The sequence below is a fragment of the Haliaeetus albicilla genome, chromosome 15, assembly GCF_947461875.1.
Source record: "Haliaeetus albicilla chromosome 15, bHalAlb1.1, whole genome shotgun sequence".
NCBI classification, from domain to species: domain Eukaryota; kingdom Metazoa; phylum Chordata; class Aves; order Accipitriformes; family Accipitridae; genus Haliaeetus; species Haliaeetus albicilla.
Genome location: NC_091497.1, coordinates 5,773,229 through 5,789,863, shown reverse-complemented (window position 1 = coordinate 5,789,863; position 16,635 = coordinate 5,773,229). Strand labels below are relative to the sequence as shown.

The following is a 16,635-nucleotide window of genomic DNA, read 5'->3' as shown; positions in this document are numbered from 1 at the left end:
CAGATGACCTCCAGAAGTCCCTTCCAACCTCAACCATTCTGTGATTCTGTGAAGCATGGCTTAATAGACATGAGAATCAGGCTTTCCACTACTGATACTTTGATTATATTTTGGACTATGTGAGACTACTTTTAATTTGCTCAGTTTCCACACCATTCTGTGCTGTTTACAACTTATCACTGGAGAGAACTGGACTGGTTTATACACATTTTGACTGGACCTTCTCCACCCTCTCTACTTCAGAAAGCCAGTGGGACTAATAAAGGACCAGACTCCCATTCTTAGATAATGATCCCACAAGGAATGAGGGTCGCAAGAACCACAGGCACAAAACTTGCTTGAAGATGAAAAGCAATGCTCACAGCAAGACAGAGTAAGACGAAAGTGGGAAAAACTGAAGATACGCTAGAAGTGGTTATTGCTGCTGAGGGAAATGTATCATAATTTTCAGAAAGAAACTGAGCTGTTTGTAATTCAGAGGCACTACTAAATGCAATCGTGTTTTGAAAAATTTGTTCTAACTGTCTGTAACTCATTTTTATTTTGTTTCATTTTCCTCAGAAGGGTGAAGTCCCCACCTCAGAATGGATTTATGTGAAGAGTTAAGCCTCTCTGTGCTCTGACACTGGCAGGGATGATACAAATCACTGGTCAGAGTCAAAGTACCCAGGACAGTAGTTGCTACATCCTTGACTCTGTTCCCAGGACTAACTGCACCAAGACCTCAAGGGGGCAAGGTGAAAGTTGGTTTCCAACCAAGGATCTTCAGAAAATAGATAGTTCCCCTGGAGCACAGTAAGAAAGTTGCAGGAACATGAAGAGACCAGAGACCTCCATTTTGCTGCATAATGTTACATTAGATGAGCAGGCAAGATGCCTGGGAGCACGAACTCTCTCTCTGGGTGGTTGAGGGCTATTTATGCCCTTCTTCCTCCTCCTGGGGAAGAAGATGTCAAGCTGCAGTTTAGTATATAAAGGGAAAAAGATGGTTTAGATAGAGGAAGATGCACAAGAGAGACATAAAGGTATCTGTGTGTAATGCATATTCCTTCTAAGTGGTTGGTTACGTTGAAACATTCAGAATTTGATTAAAATACAATATGACAAGGTTTAAAAAGTAGGGGGAGAAAGGCAAGAGGTGGACTTAAGCTAGAACAGACTTAAAATTCTCTTTTCAGTATGGCAATTTGATGAAGTCAAAGTTGCCTATGGGCAGCTTTACTGTGTAGAGGCATTGCTTTAGATAAATGCTCCTTAATTCAGGTAGACAAAAATTAAAAAGGTGCTAGAAGGAATCTTTCCAGAAGGGATATCCTGAGTTATCTCATATTGTTCTTGGCATAAACTCCATTTCTTCTTTTGTCAGATACTCTGAATAGTTGAGACTCAGCTACTTTTATTAAGGAGCACACAGCATTTACAACTAACGTAAAAATAGCAAAAAGAATATCTCACGTTTTGTGGGTATGAATTTTCCTGTGTTCCTTGAACTGAATCCAAAGTTTCAGCTGTAAATGTTATCTTTTTTTACCACTTCTTTCTCTGTTTGTAAAACTCACTTGCATCAACACTGGCAACAACATGGACACGCTGGCAGTGCTCAGGACCAGCAGGGCCCATTACTGGCAATGCTCTCTATCAGCATGCCCACCAGATATACCATGAACACAATTTTCTTATGCTGGAACAGATGCATTGGAGATGTCACAGCTCAGAGCTTATTTAACAATTTTGAGGCAATAACAAGGAACAATAAACAGTATTTGTTCCTTTTTCTCAGGAGGAGAATAAGACTTCCTCTTTGTAAATGACTTACGAGCAACCCAAGAAAGCATTAAAGGACATAGCATCCCACGCTTTTCTTACTTGACAGAAATTCCCTCCTTTTCTCTGTGTTCCTCAAAAGTTCATTGCTGATCACTCAGGAAGTAGATGGAAAAGCACAGTAAATGTAGACTAAATTAATAGATTAAATAGATTAATTAAAATAAATCAATAAATTAGTAAATGAAAACTTTCTTCATCTGCCTCCGAAACTTTTCTTCGGAGGAATTCAGGTGAATTGATGAGAATTCCTCCTAGATAGAAAACTTTGGCAGAAGCTGTGCTCTGAAGAACCAAGTGGAAGTCAGCAGGATTGAAACTGGAAGGACTCATTTCTGATTCTGTCCTGGGACCTCTGAGAACTTAGTGAAGTCCAAACAACGGTTTGCTTGGATTCACCTCCCACTCTGCTTCAGACTTCTGAAAAGGAGAAAGTTTGGTGCTGATGGAAGAATTCATCAGAATTCTAAATTTCAATTTGCAGGACTTAATTTTTTCTCCTATCTAAGAAAGAATGGAGCCCCTACAGATGTCACAGTTTAAAAAAAAAAATTGTCTACACGTTTCCTCTAGTATAAGAAACATGCCAAACAAACTGACATTTGTGTAACCTTAGAGGTGTCAGTAACATTTCACAGTTGTAACATAACACAGAATTTCATTACAAATGTTTTACTGAAACACTGCCACGAAGCCTGTATCTAAACCCATTTTTTTAAAAGTTTTTTGATTAGGACAAAGAGACTTGTAATTATCTATCTGTAACAGTAATGCCTATAAAATCAAGGTACATTCACATAACTAAGAAATGCTTATGAATACAGCTCTAAGTTTTGTTAAAATGGAATACTTATGGTCTTGTAGCTACATTTCTCAAGAATTTTTTGACAAAGAGCATTCATTTGACTTAGTAATTGTTCATGCTTTCATTACTGTGAGTTTAGACAGATAAAGTTTCGCATTAATTTCTACCATTCTCCCTGTGCTGTATTCTTATAGAGCATTAAAAAGAACTAGAGCTGTAGTATTTCTCAAATGGCGTGTAATTACTAGGCACTTTTCAAGAAACTTCATAATCCAGAAATCACACTGAATTCCTAGTGCACTGCTCCTCATAAAACACTCCGATATTTAATCTAATCCCACAGTTGTACTTCTCAGGTCAGTTATTCCTGTTTATACTGTGTATTTACCTGGGACCACTCATTCACAATATTCTGAAGATGCACCTGTTTTGGTGAGAATGCAAATATATAAAAAAGAATGATCTATAAATTGTTGGGATTGCTAATGGACCTTATATCAATGACAGTCATTCTAATGTAAAACCAAAAGTAGCATGAAAAACCACAGCATGGTGTTACCCATATGATAACTTTAGACATGGGTCTTAGAGACTTAGGCTTGCATTATTTACTTACGGTGCTGAGTACTTACTTCAAAATGAGTGATCATTATTAAAATATTCAGGAAATCCTTCTACAGAAGTCACAGTTCCGAAATCTTCTTCATTGTACATTTCCTACTTGGAATAAGATTAGCTGTAGTCTATGCTTTCTGGTGTACAACCCCTGTGAATGTTTATGTGCATGTATATGCAAGAACTAGGCTGGAAATCTTTAGGCGAAATAACACCGCTTATGAAGAGACATTTTTCTGGTTAATTCAGAAGAAGTGAAAAGAGCTGAAACATGATCTCTCCGCATGACAGAGAATTCAAATACATACTGAAGAACAATCTCTCTTGTTGCTGTTCAAGCATATAATACAGCCAGAGAAAAGTGCAATTTATCTTTGATAATGAAGGCAATAGATGTACTACAAAGGGATACACTATCATAAATATTATACGTACAGTAACATTCATGAAAAACAAGGTTATGAGAAATCAGATGACAGTCAAACCAAAATCAAATCACTGCGGACTCTTACCTTAGAATTTTATTGATTGCTGTCTCTTTTTCCAGAAGGTTTCTTGCTCTGATGCTGAAAACAGATTTACGGAGCTATAAAATTAAGAAAAAGACAGTGTACTTTTTAATTGCTGTAAAATATAGCATGTGTATGTGACAGACCAATGAAACATTATGATGCTGAGTGTATGTAAAATTAAACACATAATGTTCTCTATCATAAAGCTGTTTTTCACAGTCTGTGGCATGGGTGTCCTTTTCTAGGAAAAGGATGTTGGAAAAGATCAAAATGGTCACATAGAGCAAATTCCCTGAGGAATGTTGAAGATCCTAGCCTGATCTTGCAGTGTTTGGCATCCCTATCCCAATCGCTAGCTAGTTCTGGGTAGAAAGAAGCAGATAGTTTTGTTACTAACACTAATATTATTCCCTTTATTACAGATTTCTTTTCTTCTCCAGTTGGCCAAGTCACACCTTTGTCTTAATCCCTGCTACTCTTCCTCCACTTTAGATTTTGACTACGCTGATCATACTCTGGAAATGCCTTGACTATACAGAGAGCCAGCTAACAAAGCTTAGATGTATCATTTCAGTGCCTAGAGCTAGGTGAGATGAAAGCAGGTCCCTTTCTTCTCCCTGATATATAGCAAAAAATGTGGTGAGCAAAACGTGCTTGTGCTTATCTCTGGTCATGAACAGTGTTTTAAGCATATCCTTGTAAACAGGACTTCCTGAACATTAAATGAAAGGACTGAGATCGATACATAAAAACCCAACCACTTAATTCCTAAGTGGTTAACAAACATGGCAAATTGAGGATCAAATCACAGCTGAAGAATTTAGCTGAGGAATTGCACCTGTGATGAACAGAAAGCCCCTGGCACCTTGTAAGACTTAACTCTGTCCACTATTTGGGAGCTCCTAGCAATGTACGCCTTGTTTTTGATTGATCTGAAATGGAATCTTTAAGCACAATTCTTTAAAACTATTTATTATAAATATCAGATTTGTTTAATTGATCTGTGTCTGACCTAAGGATGTATGTAACAGATTTCTAAAATGCTACCTCAAATCCAGACTCATTTGACAAATGATTTTGCTAGAACTTCTCTCAAGACTCAGGTTGACTCTGATTCACAGTAAAGTGCCTTCCTTTGTAGAAAAACAGAAGCCTAGAAAATACCTTAAAACTTGTTAATTATACTGGCTGTCCTTAATAAAATGGCTACTGCTTTTTAAGCCACACCTGTAACAGCAAGCTACAATCTCTTTCCTAACCCTTGCCTTTTCAAGCGTGGCTCCTTTAACCTTTCTGAAGTCCTAACCCATCTCTGTACAGCCTGGGGAAGTAAGAACACACATGATTTGAAAACACCACTATTTTGAGATTCTGTGAGTTCCTTAAAAACCCTGCAACTTGAAAACTGAAATAAAGTATGCAACACTTCAGAATATAGTTTGGAAAATAAGGTATTGGAACTTCAGTTAAGATTAAAAAAATAGTAACAGAATTGTTGAATATTTGAATAGAAACCAAAACATTGTTCCATTGCCTGGATATTGTTAACATCAAAATAAACTGAAAAATCACAGTATGAGATATACCATTATATGAAATATTATGTAGGGGTAAATATTTCATATATTGAAACATATTTGTATAGGTTGTAACTCATTTGCAGTACCTTAGCACAGGTTTAGTGGATTTATCAACATGGTACCTTATTATGGATTTAGATATATCTGACAATGGTGAAAGCAGTGTCAACACTTTCACATCTTTTTTCTTCTAATGTCAGTGAAATTAATGTCAGTGAAATCCCAGATAACTGATTTCTCCCCTTATCAGGACTGGAGAAAGAAGCCTCCAACCACAGGAGTATCTATCCTTTTGCAAGGTGTTAGCTAATAATTTTTTTAGGGCTCAGCTAGGAATATTAAACTTCTGGGAATAACGAAGGTGGAAAAACAGTTGTTTTGTTTCAGTTGTTTTTTTTTTTCCTGTTAGAAATAATTGCTTTAGAATAATTGCAATTACATCAAACATCAGGGAAAAAAGTGTGCTGCCTGCTAATGTGTTATGTCCATTTATTTCTAACAACAATCCTTTGCTTGTCAACATCTTAGAAATTAAAAAGATTTCCAACACAGGAAGCGTTAATTTCCTTCCAAATTTCCAGGTTTTGCTCATCTGATTTCAGAAAAAAGCTGAGGCAAATAAATTTTCCTGAAATTGTCTACAGCTCCCTATCTGGCATAGACCACTTCTTTTTGGTGTTTAAAATAGGTGTCAAAACACCTTGGCATCAAGCGTGTGGCCCAAGCAGGGCAATCCACATAGGTCGTCAACAAGGGAATGTGCCCTGGGAAAGCAGGAATGAGGAGTCTACTTCTTCTCAAAGACTTTACAGGGAGGCTGGGCGCTTGTACTGATACATTTAGTGTTTCCCCAAGCCAAGCGTTAAACCATCTAGTACCAGCAAGGAAGAAGAACATCTCAAGAAAAGCTGCTAGCAGGTCTAGGCCAAGGGCTACTTACACCCGGCACAGTCATCTACCAGGGACTGCCGAATCCTCCCTCGAGGTAGCGAGACTAACAAAGAAGGAGGCAGTGGCGTATGTTTTGTATAAAAGCATACTGCTAAATCCCTTGCATGCCTCAGCTGGAAATGGTTTGACCCCCTTTTTGATGGCTTCAGTGAACACCCTAGTCGTCTGTTGGAGATCTGCAAGGACAGCACTGCACTCCAGTATCTGGCCACCGAAAAAACAGAGGTGCAACACCCACAGAGCTACATCCACAGAGCGAAGCAATAGGAAGAAGCCCATGTCTGGAGCCACTGAGATGGGGGACAGAAGACTGGGTTCCAGTTCCTACTCCCAAAGCTGTTAATGAATTTTATCCAGTGATATGTAAACAAAAAAAATGCCTAAGAAATCATGGCAATAGGAAAAAGGACCAGAACACAGGGCATTGCACCAGATTATTTGTGCAAAGAGTGCATTTACTTTTCCTGCGCTTTTTTTCAGAAGGACTAGCTGTGAAACTCTCACGTGAGGCAGTACATCCTTGGGCATTGACCATGGTCTATGCATACCCAAAGGACTGAGGCTTAGGTGAAGTTTCGAAGGTTTGTTACCATCCTGTCTGCCTCTGCATTGTGATAGAATTTAGATTGGAGCCAGGTATCCAGTTCTTTAATCCAGAAATACATAAGCATGCACAAGATGCTATACTTTAGTGCCTAGGGATCTCAGTGGTCATAAATGGAGCTGACAACACAACCCAGGCCCTTCCAAGGATTACAGCTTTTCAAGATGATGGTCCTCTTTGCTCTTTAGGAGTTAGGAGTCCTTGCCTCAGCAGAACCCTGGTGAATTTATCTTAAATTTAAAATATCCAGAAGAAGCGATTCAAGATAATATTTTTAGATATGCACGATTGATCCGTTTCTCCTATTTAAAGAGTCAGCAGTCAGTGAAATAGCAACATGCATATGTCAATATGCGTGTTGAAGAAAATCAAACATTACTATAGATTTTAAAAATATGTGTCCTTATTTCTATATTAGATAAATAAACCAAACTGCTCCCATTTAATTTTCCAAATTCGCATAGCACACCAGGCAAATGCAATGGAACTGTACAAACAGAAAATGGGGGTGATGATCAGTTTTGTTTAATAATGTCTAGATGCTGCATGCTGGTGTAGAATGAGGCTGGCAATTAAAACTTGTGATACCTGCCGGGTTCTTGAATGTTGCAGAGGAAATTATTAGCAGTATTAATGTAAAAAAGACGTTACTCAATCAGATAATGTGGAATTAAGTAAGTACAGTATACTCTACTGAGGTTATTTTAGGGTATATCTGTTTAGCCTGCTGGGTTTTTTATTACAGATTGTCATGTACTGTGAGGACACCCTCAGTGTATCTTTATTAGCCATTATTTATTTATTTACTTCTTTATGCAGCCTATAAGTACACTCGGTGCAGAAATAACACTGCCATATAGCTTTCTGCTATAGAGCATTATTTTTCGCATAAGACGCTGTCCTGAAATCACCTAACAGCATCTGATTACTGTTAAATATGTTTTCAACAACACATTTTAAAGAACTCCTGCAGGTTACTTTAATCTGTAAGGAGCAGCTGTCACAGGTCAGCAAATTACCAATAATATTTCCTGGATGAAAAGGTTTTAGACGGAAAGCATGTGCTGCTACAAAACCATGAATAAAGCTCATGCCTTGGTTCCCACATGCCTTTGAGTTTATTTACACAGATGTGCCTGTAGACACAGAATTAGGAAATCTGCAGATAGTGCTTCTTCCACAAGTGCTGGCACCCTTCACTGCTGCTGTTGGCAGGACAGACTTCAGGCAGACAAAATGACTCAGTCCAGCGGGTGTGAACTCGATCTGAATGATCCTATGAAATCCCATTTGTCCAAAACGACAAGGACAAAGCAATAAACCACTGCAACTGTTGTAAAAGAAGCTAAATCACAGAACATTGTTGCTCCGCAAGTGCCACCCGCTGCTCTGAAAAGGTAGTGCAGATATTTTAAATTATTTATTTAGTAGTCTATTTTAAAAAATTCAGGCTTTCTACCCTGGAAAAAGAAAATCCTTGGCGTAAGATTAAAAGCAAAGCAACACAGGACGATACCTTTGCTAGGTGACAGCTAATGACTGTGGACCAGTCCTACAGCCTAGGCGTACTGGCACAGCGCTGCTGACTTCAGGGGGATGTATGCCAATTTGTAACAGCGAAGATATGGCTCAGTGGTTTTAAGGTTTAAGAAATGCTATTCATTGTCAAGGTTTTGATATATTTTGCTAGTGACATGTTTGCAGTGCACAAACCCCAACAAGCACTGCATAAAGCAATTGTTTTCAACTTGAATTTGACAGAGAATTGTATGCTATCAACAAGTAAAAACTGTGGTGATGTCGTGTATTATTTTTGTATCAGATCACTGCTGAGTTGGCAGAAGAGACGAGCACTGGTGGGTGTTCTGCAACACAAGGTGAGACAAGGTCATAAGTAAATAATGAGATATAAATATCTGAAATGTTTGGTTGACAATGGAAAATAAAAAGTGCACGCAATATATTTTTCTAATGCAATTTCTTAAGTGTTATATGAAAATTAGGAATTTTAGCTTAGTGCTGTTGATAACAATCTTTTATAGGCAACTGCAGGACCATATGGGAATAGTCTTCTGTACCATGCCAGCAATTCCAAGCAAGGAAAAAAAAATCATCCAAAGCTTCTGTTTCAGTTTGGAATTTGTTGGATGCCAACTGATGGTTTATGTAGATTGCAGAATGAACAGATTGTTAGGTATTATATTGTTATTTAAACATGTACAGCTTCTAGGGAAAATATGAAGAGTCAATACAGTAAGCAATATAAATGAGAGTGATTTTTAAGAAACAGCAAGGAAATATTTGGGCAGAATCTGTTCAAAGCTTGAGCATTCCATTAAATATAGGATATTTTTGGCCCACATTTTTTGGAGTTTGCTGTGTAGCCTCTCAAATGCAAATATTATTATTTGTTGAACAGCATTCTGCTTATGCATGTTTGGCTTGAAGAGATCGGACTCGATCAAAATGAATGTGACAAAAATATGAGAGTGATGGAAGGCCAGACTGAAAGTTGTTGGTAGATACCTAACAAAATGTTCAAAAGAATTTAAGCAGGTTAAGTGACTAAATCCTATAGAAATCGATGGGGAATTTCTTAAGCTATTTTGAAAACTTCGCTTAATGCCTACAGAATCATGAAGGATGCAATTACAAGGGATCTCTAGAGATCACCTAATCCATTTCTTTCTCTTAAAGTACAACAATTTTCATTTGGACTTTGAGAATCTGGCCCTTGGTGAGGTTGTCCTATATAAGAAACAGGCTCACTAAACAGTCAAGAAAGTGGCCTAGCATTAGATAAGTGCCACAAGGAGTCAAAGGCTGTCCCTTTTGATCAGATGTCTAGAATGAGAAGTAGGCATAATCTCCTTAACTCTTGGGAGTCACTGACCTGAAATAGCCTTAATTCCTTTTGTAGCCCTTGATTGCTGCCTGTCTCTTAAGGAAAGCCATGTTCTAATTAACTGACTACTGGTTTGGAAAATCTACATGTCCTTTCATAACTATGAACCTTTTTCAATTACGTCTGAGAATGTGGACAAGGCTAATATTAGCATACACAAAACCCTCAAAGACTTAAAGGGAATGATAATAGTCCATCTCAGACGCATGGGGGAGCAGCTCCAGGGAGGGAGAATAATCCCTCTCTTTTACATCTTGTCATACTATGGTTGGGTTCTTCCCTTTGGCATATCTGAGTTTTTCACTTTCAGCGGTTTAACAGGCAGGTTTTTCACAGAATCATAGGATGGTTTGGGTTAGAAGGGACCTTTAAAGGCCATCTAGTCCAACTGCCCTGCAACAAGCAGGGACGTCTTCAATTAGATCAGGTTGCTCAGAGCCCTGTCCAACCTGACCCTGAATGTTTCCAGGGATGGGGCATCTACCACCTCTCTGGGCAACCTGTGCCAGTGTTTCACCATCCTCATTGTAAAAAATGTCTTTACATCTAGTCTGAATCTACTCTCTTTTAGTTTAAAACCATTACCCCTTGTCCTATCACTACCGGCCCTACTAAAAAGTCTGTCCCCATCTTTCTTAAAAGCCCCCTTAAGTATTGAAAGGCTGCAGTAAGGTCTCCCTGGAACCTCTTCTCCAGGCTAAACAACCCCAACTTTCTCAGCCTGTCCTTGTAGGAGAGGTGGTGCATCCCTCTGATCATTTTGGCAAGTGCAGCCTTGGATAGGCTTATTTTCTTCTGTTTTCTATCTTTACTCGATGTAGGAGCCAGGGAGACCTTGGACAAAGCTAGTAAAGAGGGCTGGGCAGATTACTCATGGCAGCCAACAGCAGGGTGGAAATGAGGACTCCTGGCCAAGCTGATGTGGTTTTGGTAACACATTCTGCTGGGTGCACAGCGACGGAGGAGAAGGCTCCACTCCATACCTTGAATTGGGGATCTTAAGACCCTAGGGAAGATGAGACTGCCAGGCTGGGCTGGACTGGGAAGGGAAGAAAACTTGTTATGAACTGAGAGTTTCAAGTGGGAGGTAACTTGGGTTGGGGGAACAAGGAAGAATGTAACTCCTGGTCATAAAAGCACATGCATATAGTTCCCTTCACTAAAACAAAGCAATCACGACTATATTTAATCAGTTCTTATGAATGAGTCCTCTGAGTGGGTGAGGGCAACTGAAGGGCTTGGAGAAGGAGATCTGGATTCCTTGGTAGGAGCAGGGAAAGGGAGAGTATAAGGCTCAGACAGAAGGGCTTTTCTGTGACCCGGGCCCTCATTGCCTCTCCCTTCACTCCAAATGCAACAGCCCTAAAAATTTTGCCACATCTGTATTTTGTTTGATTGAAGAAACAGGAGGAGTATGATCAGCCCCCTGTGTTTTGATGCATCTTCACAGCCTTTGTATCAAACCCTCAAAATCTTTTAGTACAAAACTGATGAAGGAGAAAGCTAATGCCAGAAAGAAGTGCTGAATTATGGCCCTTTCTGAAAACGGCGAAGTATCCAGTCCCCAGCCCCCTTTCTCTCAGAATGTAATTTAATTGAAAATTGGTCTTTTCCAGGCAGAATTTTGAACATACTAGGTAGATGCAATAGTGACAAAGAGATTTAAAATCATCAGAAGCCGGAGACAGACCATAACGAGAACAGCGTCTTGTTACTACTGCAGTTCTGTCTTCTCTGCTCTGAAGGCAAACACGGTCAGAAAAGTTAAACATTACCAGCTGAAATATGTATGTGGTAAAATACTTAATGAGAAAGTGTCTTTTTCAATAAATTGATTATTTAGACACAGGGACACAGGGATATTGTTACATATCCATTTTATCTAAAAATAAACAAAATCTTTAAAAAATGCAGAACAGACAAAGAGGTCTCCTGATTAATTTTCAGAAAACCTGAAATACTGCATTTACATATGTTAACTTCATTAGAAAGATCTGATGAGAACAGACATGGGACAAAAATAATCTTCTTTGAAAATCAAGACTGTAATGAGCAAAAAAATGCTGGATCCATAAGCCGTTCTCATTCCAGCAGGTAAGATTGTTTTAATGACTTTTCTGAACGTTAGAGCTAGATAGATTTTGGCAATATCCTGTGAATGACATAAATAGGTAAGACTGAAGCACTTGGCTGTGTTTAATTAACAAGCGGTATATGGAAACTGAAATTGTAGGACAGACTTCTACTCAGATGCTCAGTAAAGGGAGATTAAGATAAAGTTTGAATGATTTTTGTTGATACTGCAAGAATTACTTCAGGAAAAATGTAGTATTTATTAGTGTTTAAAAATAAATAACCTTTTCTACTTGGAATTCATGTACAATTACACTTTATTAGCTTCTGCTATATTGAAAATTCATGTGATAAAATTATTCTTTCAAATTATTTAGAGAAAAGAATAATGAGGAACACAACAAAATGCTATCATACTTTTCATGCCAAAATTCTGCTTTGCACAATAGAATGCCCAAAATAAAATTCAGTAGAGGTTGATTAACTTGGGACATAACTTTATTACAATAAGAAGTAGAAATTCTGGAAATGACAATTTATGAATAAATATTCTACCCTTGGTTCTTTCCTAAGAACAAAAAAATACAAATGAAGTTTATGAGTATGTCTTCATGCCTGATGATTTTGTGAAAGATATCTTGGGACACCCTCTCTTCAACACTAAAAGCTATGCCTTCGAAAAGCTGAAAGGCTATTTCAGCTTTTACAATTGCAAATACTTTCTGCAAGGAAAAGTCCTTTCAAAATATTCTCTGAATATACATGGTTCTTTTTGCAAGAAACAGAATAGTTAATGAAAGAAGCTGAGCACAGATCAGAAGACGACGTTCCGGAAAAAATTGACAGATTAAACAACATCTTATAAGAAATAGGTGCCATGTCTCAGCAGCTCACAAATGGAGTATCTATGATGTTAACCAAACGTGTTAAAAGTTGTAGGCAATCATCTTGTGTGTTGAATTTATGTGTGAAATTGTAAACAGATAAAATCATAAACTTTCCCTGAGGTGTCGAGATAATGATTTCTACATAAACCAAAGGGTGTTATCTACAAGGAAGTACTGAGGCCCTTCTAGGATGAGGCTTATAATTGGGTTGATGCTTGTGTTCCATCCCATCTAACTTTAATGGATATCAGCAGGATCATACCTGGGAATGAAGGCAACTAGCCTAAAAAAAGCAGGTGCAAAGCTCAGCAGCCCACCTGCAAGGTCACAGGTCATCATTAACATATCACCTCAGTGCTCCAACTCCCCAAAGAATGCAGAATCCAGTGTGAGGTCTGCTGCTTAATATTCATAGTCCTCCATGGTAATTGTTCTGGCTACCTCTGAGGTCGGCTCTCACCTTCTGACCACAATCTCCCATCATACAGGTACATTCTGCTGTAAGTAGGAAATCAATGGGAGAGACATATGGCATGGGAGGTCAGGCTTTCACAGGGGCTAGACCTTAATGATGGATCTTGCTCCCACAGGGAAGAGGGATGGCTATGAACCTCACTGCTTGCAGAGCTAAGAACAAAACTCATACATGTGAAAGGAAACAGAAAGGAAACAGGATGACAGAGGACAGCAAAGAGAAAATATGTTTGCTACTATCCAATTAATCTTACAAATGCAGAAATAAGGGACCTGGCTTGTTTATATTCCTTCAATTAAATGGGAGATGCTCAAAGTCTGAACTATAAAATACATGGATATATTAAATGCTCTTTCACTTTGTTTTGTAATTCACTCCTGCTGTGCCACTGCTGTAAAGGTGCACATGGGTGTCTACATATTGAGCCACAGGCATTTTCAAAGTTCATTTCATGAGCCTGTCAGTTTTGAACTCTAATTTAACAGCAATGTGCTGTTTTGTGGGGCCAAAGGTAAGTTACCAGTTCAGGAGCGTCCTCCTCACAACAATTTTCTGCAGGTCTTGTTAAGAGGTGTTTCTGTGCTCCTCTGATTCTAGTTTTGAAGTTAAGGAGCCAAGGCCAATGCTCTACAGCCAACTCAGCTGTGTTTTACCGGACACCTGATTTGTTGTAAATCTTACAGCTTGTTTAGTTCTTTGTCCCCTGAAACCTGCTGTGACTACCCCTCAGGCTCTTGTGAGAGACACCACAGTGAGATGTCCTTATTTTCTGCCAACTTCCTTTCTTCTCATCCACCCACTCTCACAAAAATTATGTTTCCATATTTCATCCAGTTCTCCTGTCCAAGAATTTACTGAAATATTGGTTAGCTAAGGAAATTCCCAGCACACTGTGAATAATTTTCATACAAATGTGGAAGTATAGAAGAACACTTCCTTCTCTGTCTCTAAAACTCACTTTCTCCCATATCTACTATGTTCATTTAATACCATAACTTTCCCTTTTCATTTTTTAACCCTTTCCTCAGATACCTTTTCCATTAATATTATAATGGCACTGTCTCCTTATACTTGCCCTTTTTCTGAGCAATCTTCCTTCTTTCACCAGAAAGTGTCTTCATGGTACTTTCTACTACAACAGGGGTATCCTCACCAACCGGGACAGTCCTGGTTTCTCTAATTAGACTCAGAGCTCTTCATCTTATGGCCTGCAAACCACATCAGGATAGACTAGCTCAGCACACAGTGGAGGAGGTCTATGGCAAGATCAATGGGTTTAAGAAAATTTGCTCAGCAGGACCTCTAGCAGAGAGCAAAAAATGACCATCCTACATTTCCAGCAGTGTTAAGTTCAGAGAACGCCAGAGAAACCCAGTTTTACAAAGTTACAGATAATCATAAACAACTCAATCAAAGCATCAAGCTAAGCTGCCTATCAAGCACCCGTAACTGAGATAGCCCAGGTGTTGCTGGCATCGGACGTAGAAGAATCAACACAGCACAGTCTGTTTCCACACACACACTCAGACCCCATGCATTGAGAGAGAACTCTTAGGGGACTTATAAAAAGTAAAGGGCATTTTAGATACATTTAGGTATCTAAAAGTAATCTTATCTATTGGTGTTTGGTCAGTTTATTACTTTGATAATAGTTCAGAAATTTGGAAGAGTTACAAAATCTTCTGGAACTCACTGACTTGACTAGAAAAAAGGAGTATAGCAGAGAAATCTGTTCTTCAAAGCTGTTCTTTTGATTTGGCATAGATGAAAATGATTTCAAACCAATTGTTGTCATGGTTATGGTAATATATATGAATAAATAATTTTTTCCATTATTTTGAGAAGGTCAAATACCTTAAAAAAAAAAGAATGCAATGAAAACCTACTCCTCTTTTACAACTTAAAACATCTTTTCAAGGAAGTGGGGAATTATAACACTGAAAAGACTTACTCAACCCATTATATAAGAGAACAAACCCCAATTTGCTTTATCGATCATCACAAATTATGGGTCAGATTGATTTTGAACACAAAACCAACACCATATATATATAATGGCAGATTTTTAGAGAAAGAAAAAAAAGAATGCTGCTGAAGTGGAAATAAGGGAATGTATGTATTAAGTACTTCCTATCACTTCAGCAGGTGTGGAACGCAGAAATACTGATATAAGTCCAGGAGAAACTGGAGGAACTAGCCATAGTTCAGGCACCACAAAGGAAGGACAGAGTCAAATCTGCCAGCAGAATCTCACCTTTTGATTCCACCCTATTTTTTTCATAAACTACAATGCAAAAAAGATGTGAAAAGTTTCTGAAGCCATTGCACTGCTATCAGGAGCAGCGGGAATGCATCCTACTAGGCACTGGGATTAGTAAAATATTTGGTCAGGTTTCTTTTTTGACAAAGGAAAGTGAAGTATGCATGTAAGGTTTATATTTAAGTGCAACCAGTCATTCCAAGCTTGTTTTAAGGATAAGATATTTTTAAGAAGATTTGCTCATACAAAAGTGAGGTTGCCTTGGCAACTGTAACTATAGAAAGCCAGAGTAATTACTTTCACAAAATCCTTCCTAGTGCTTTCTCCCTCTTAATAGGAATGTGTAAATACCTTGTTTTAAGCTACATTTATCAGAAATATTACTCATCATTGATTCTGCCTTTAAGGCACAGGAATCCAAAAGTATGTGCTTAAAGCAGGTTGAATAGTGCAAAACCGATTTGCAAACACTTATTTCAATTCAAAAATGAAAGTCAGATCATGCATATTTGCTCTTGGAGGGAAGTGAAAATTTGAAAAGAATGCAGCATTCTGTTTTCATATTGCAAGATCTCATTGAATAAACTGTGGCATGTAGTCATCTATGTTCAAACACAGTAACGATTCACTTTTGTGAACAGCAGGCAGAAGGAATTAAGATTGCAATCTAATATACCTAACTATATTCATGTAAACAGATCTACTGAATCATTGCACAGTTCTGCATTGCATACTGTGGACTTATCTGCGTGGCTGAGACAAGTTTAAGGTCTCTGTTCATCTCTTCATTACATGGTAGAAATGTACTCTGATTTCCCTGACACAGTGTTTGAGATCCATCATTAGTGATATTTGGTATAGTTCTGCTGACCCCTAGGCTTGTCATTTAATAACTTATCCAATTTTTCTGCTGTGCTTGTTAGAGTAAATGATGTCCATTTAGTCTTGATTCCTACGGCCTTCCTTGTCTGATAAATAATATTTTACCACAGACCTCCCTCTCAGCCCATGCTGTTCAGCTTTGGCTTACTGATGTCATAGAATACATCGGCCACAGGAATGGGTTCCTCCACTGAAACAGGGATGGAAATAAACAGTAGTTTGCAAATTGTCTCTTTTCATTCATTATCAGAAGAGTATTGTT

General features: G+C 38.3%; 1 protein-coding gene across 4 annotated transcripts in view; it reads right to left on the bottom strand.

The window, feature by feature from the left end:
- NALCN (sodium leak channel, non-selective) overlaps positions 1-16,635 on the bottom strand; it is a 245,446-nt gene that overhangs the window by 44,012 nt on the left and 184,799 nt on the right. For all 4 annotated transcript variants that reach the window (XM_069802379.1, XM_069802380.1, XM_069802381.1 and 1 more), the window contains one exon: positions 3,757-3,830. In XM_069802379.1, coding sequence (XP_069658480.1) covers positions 3,757-3,830 — 74 coding nt within the window. The remainder of the gene's footprint in view (positions 1-3,756; positions 3,831-16,635) is intronic.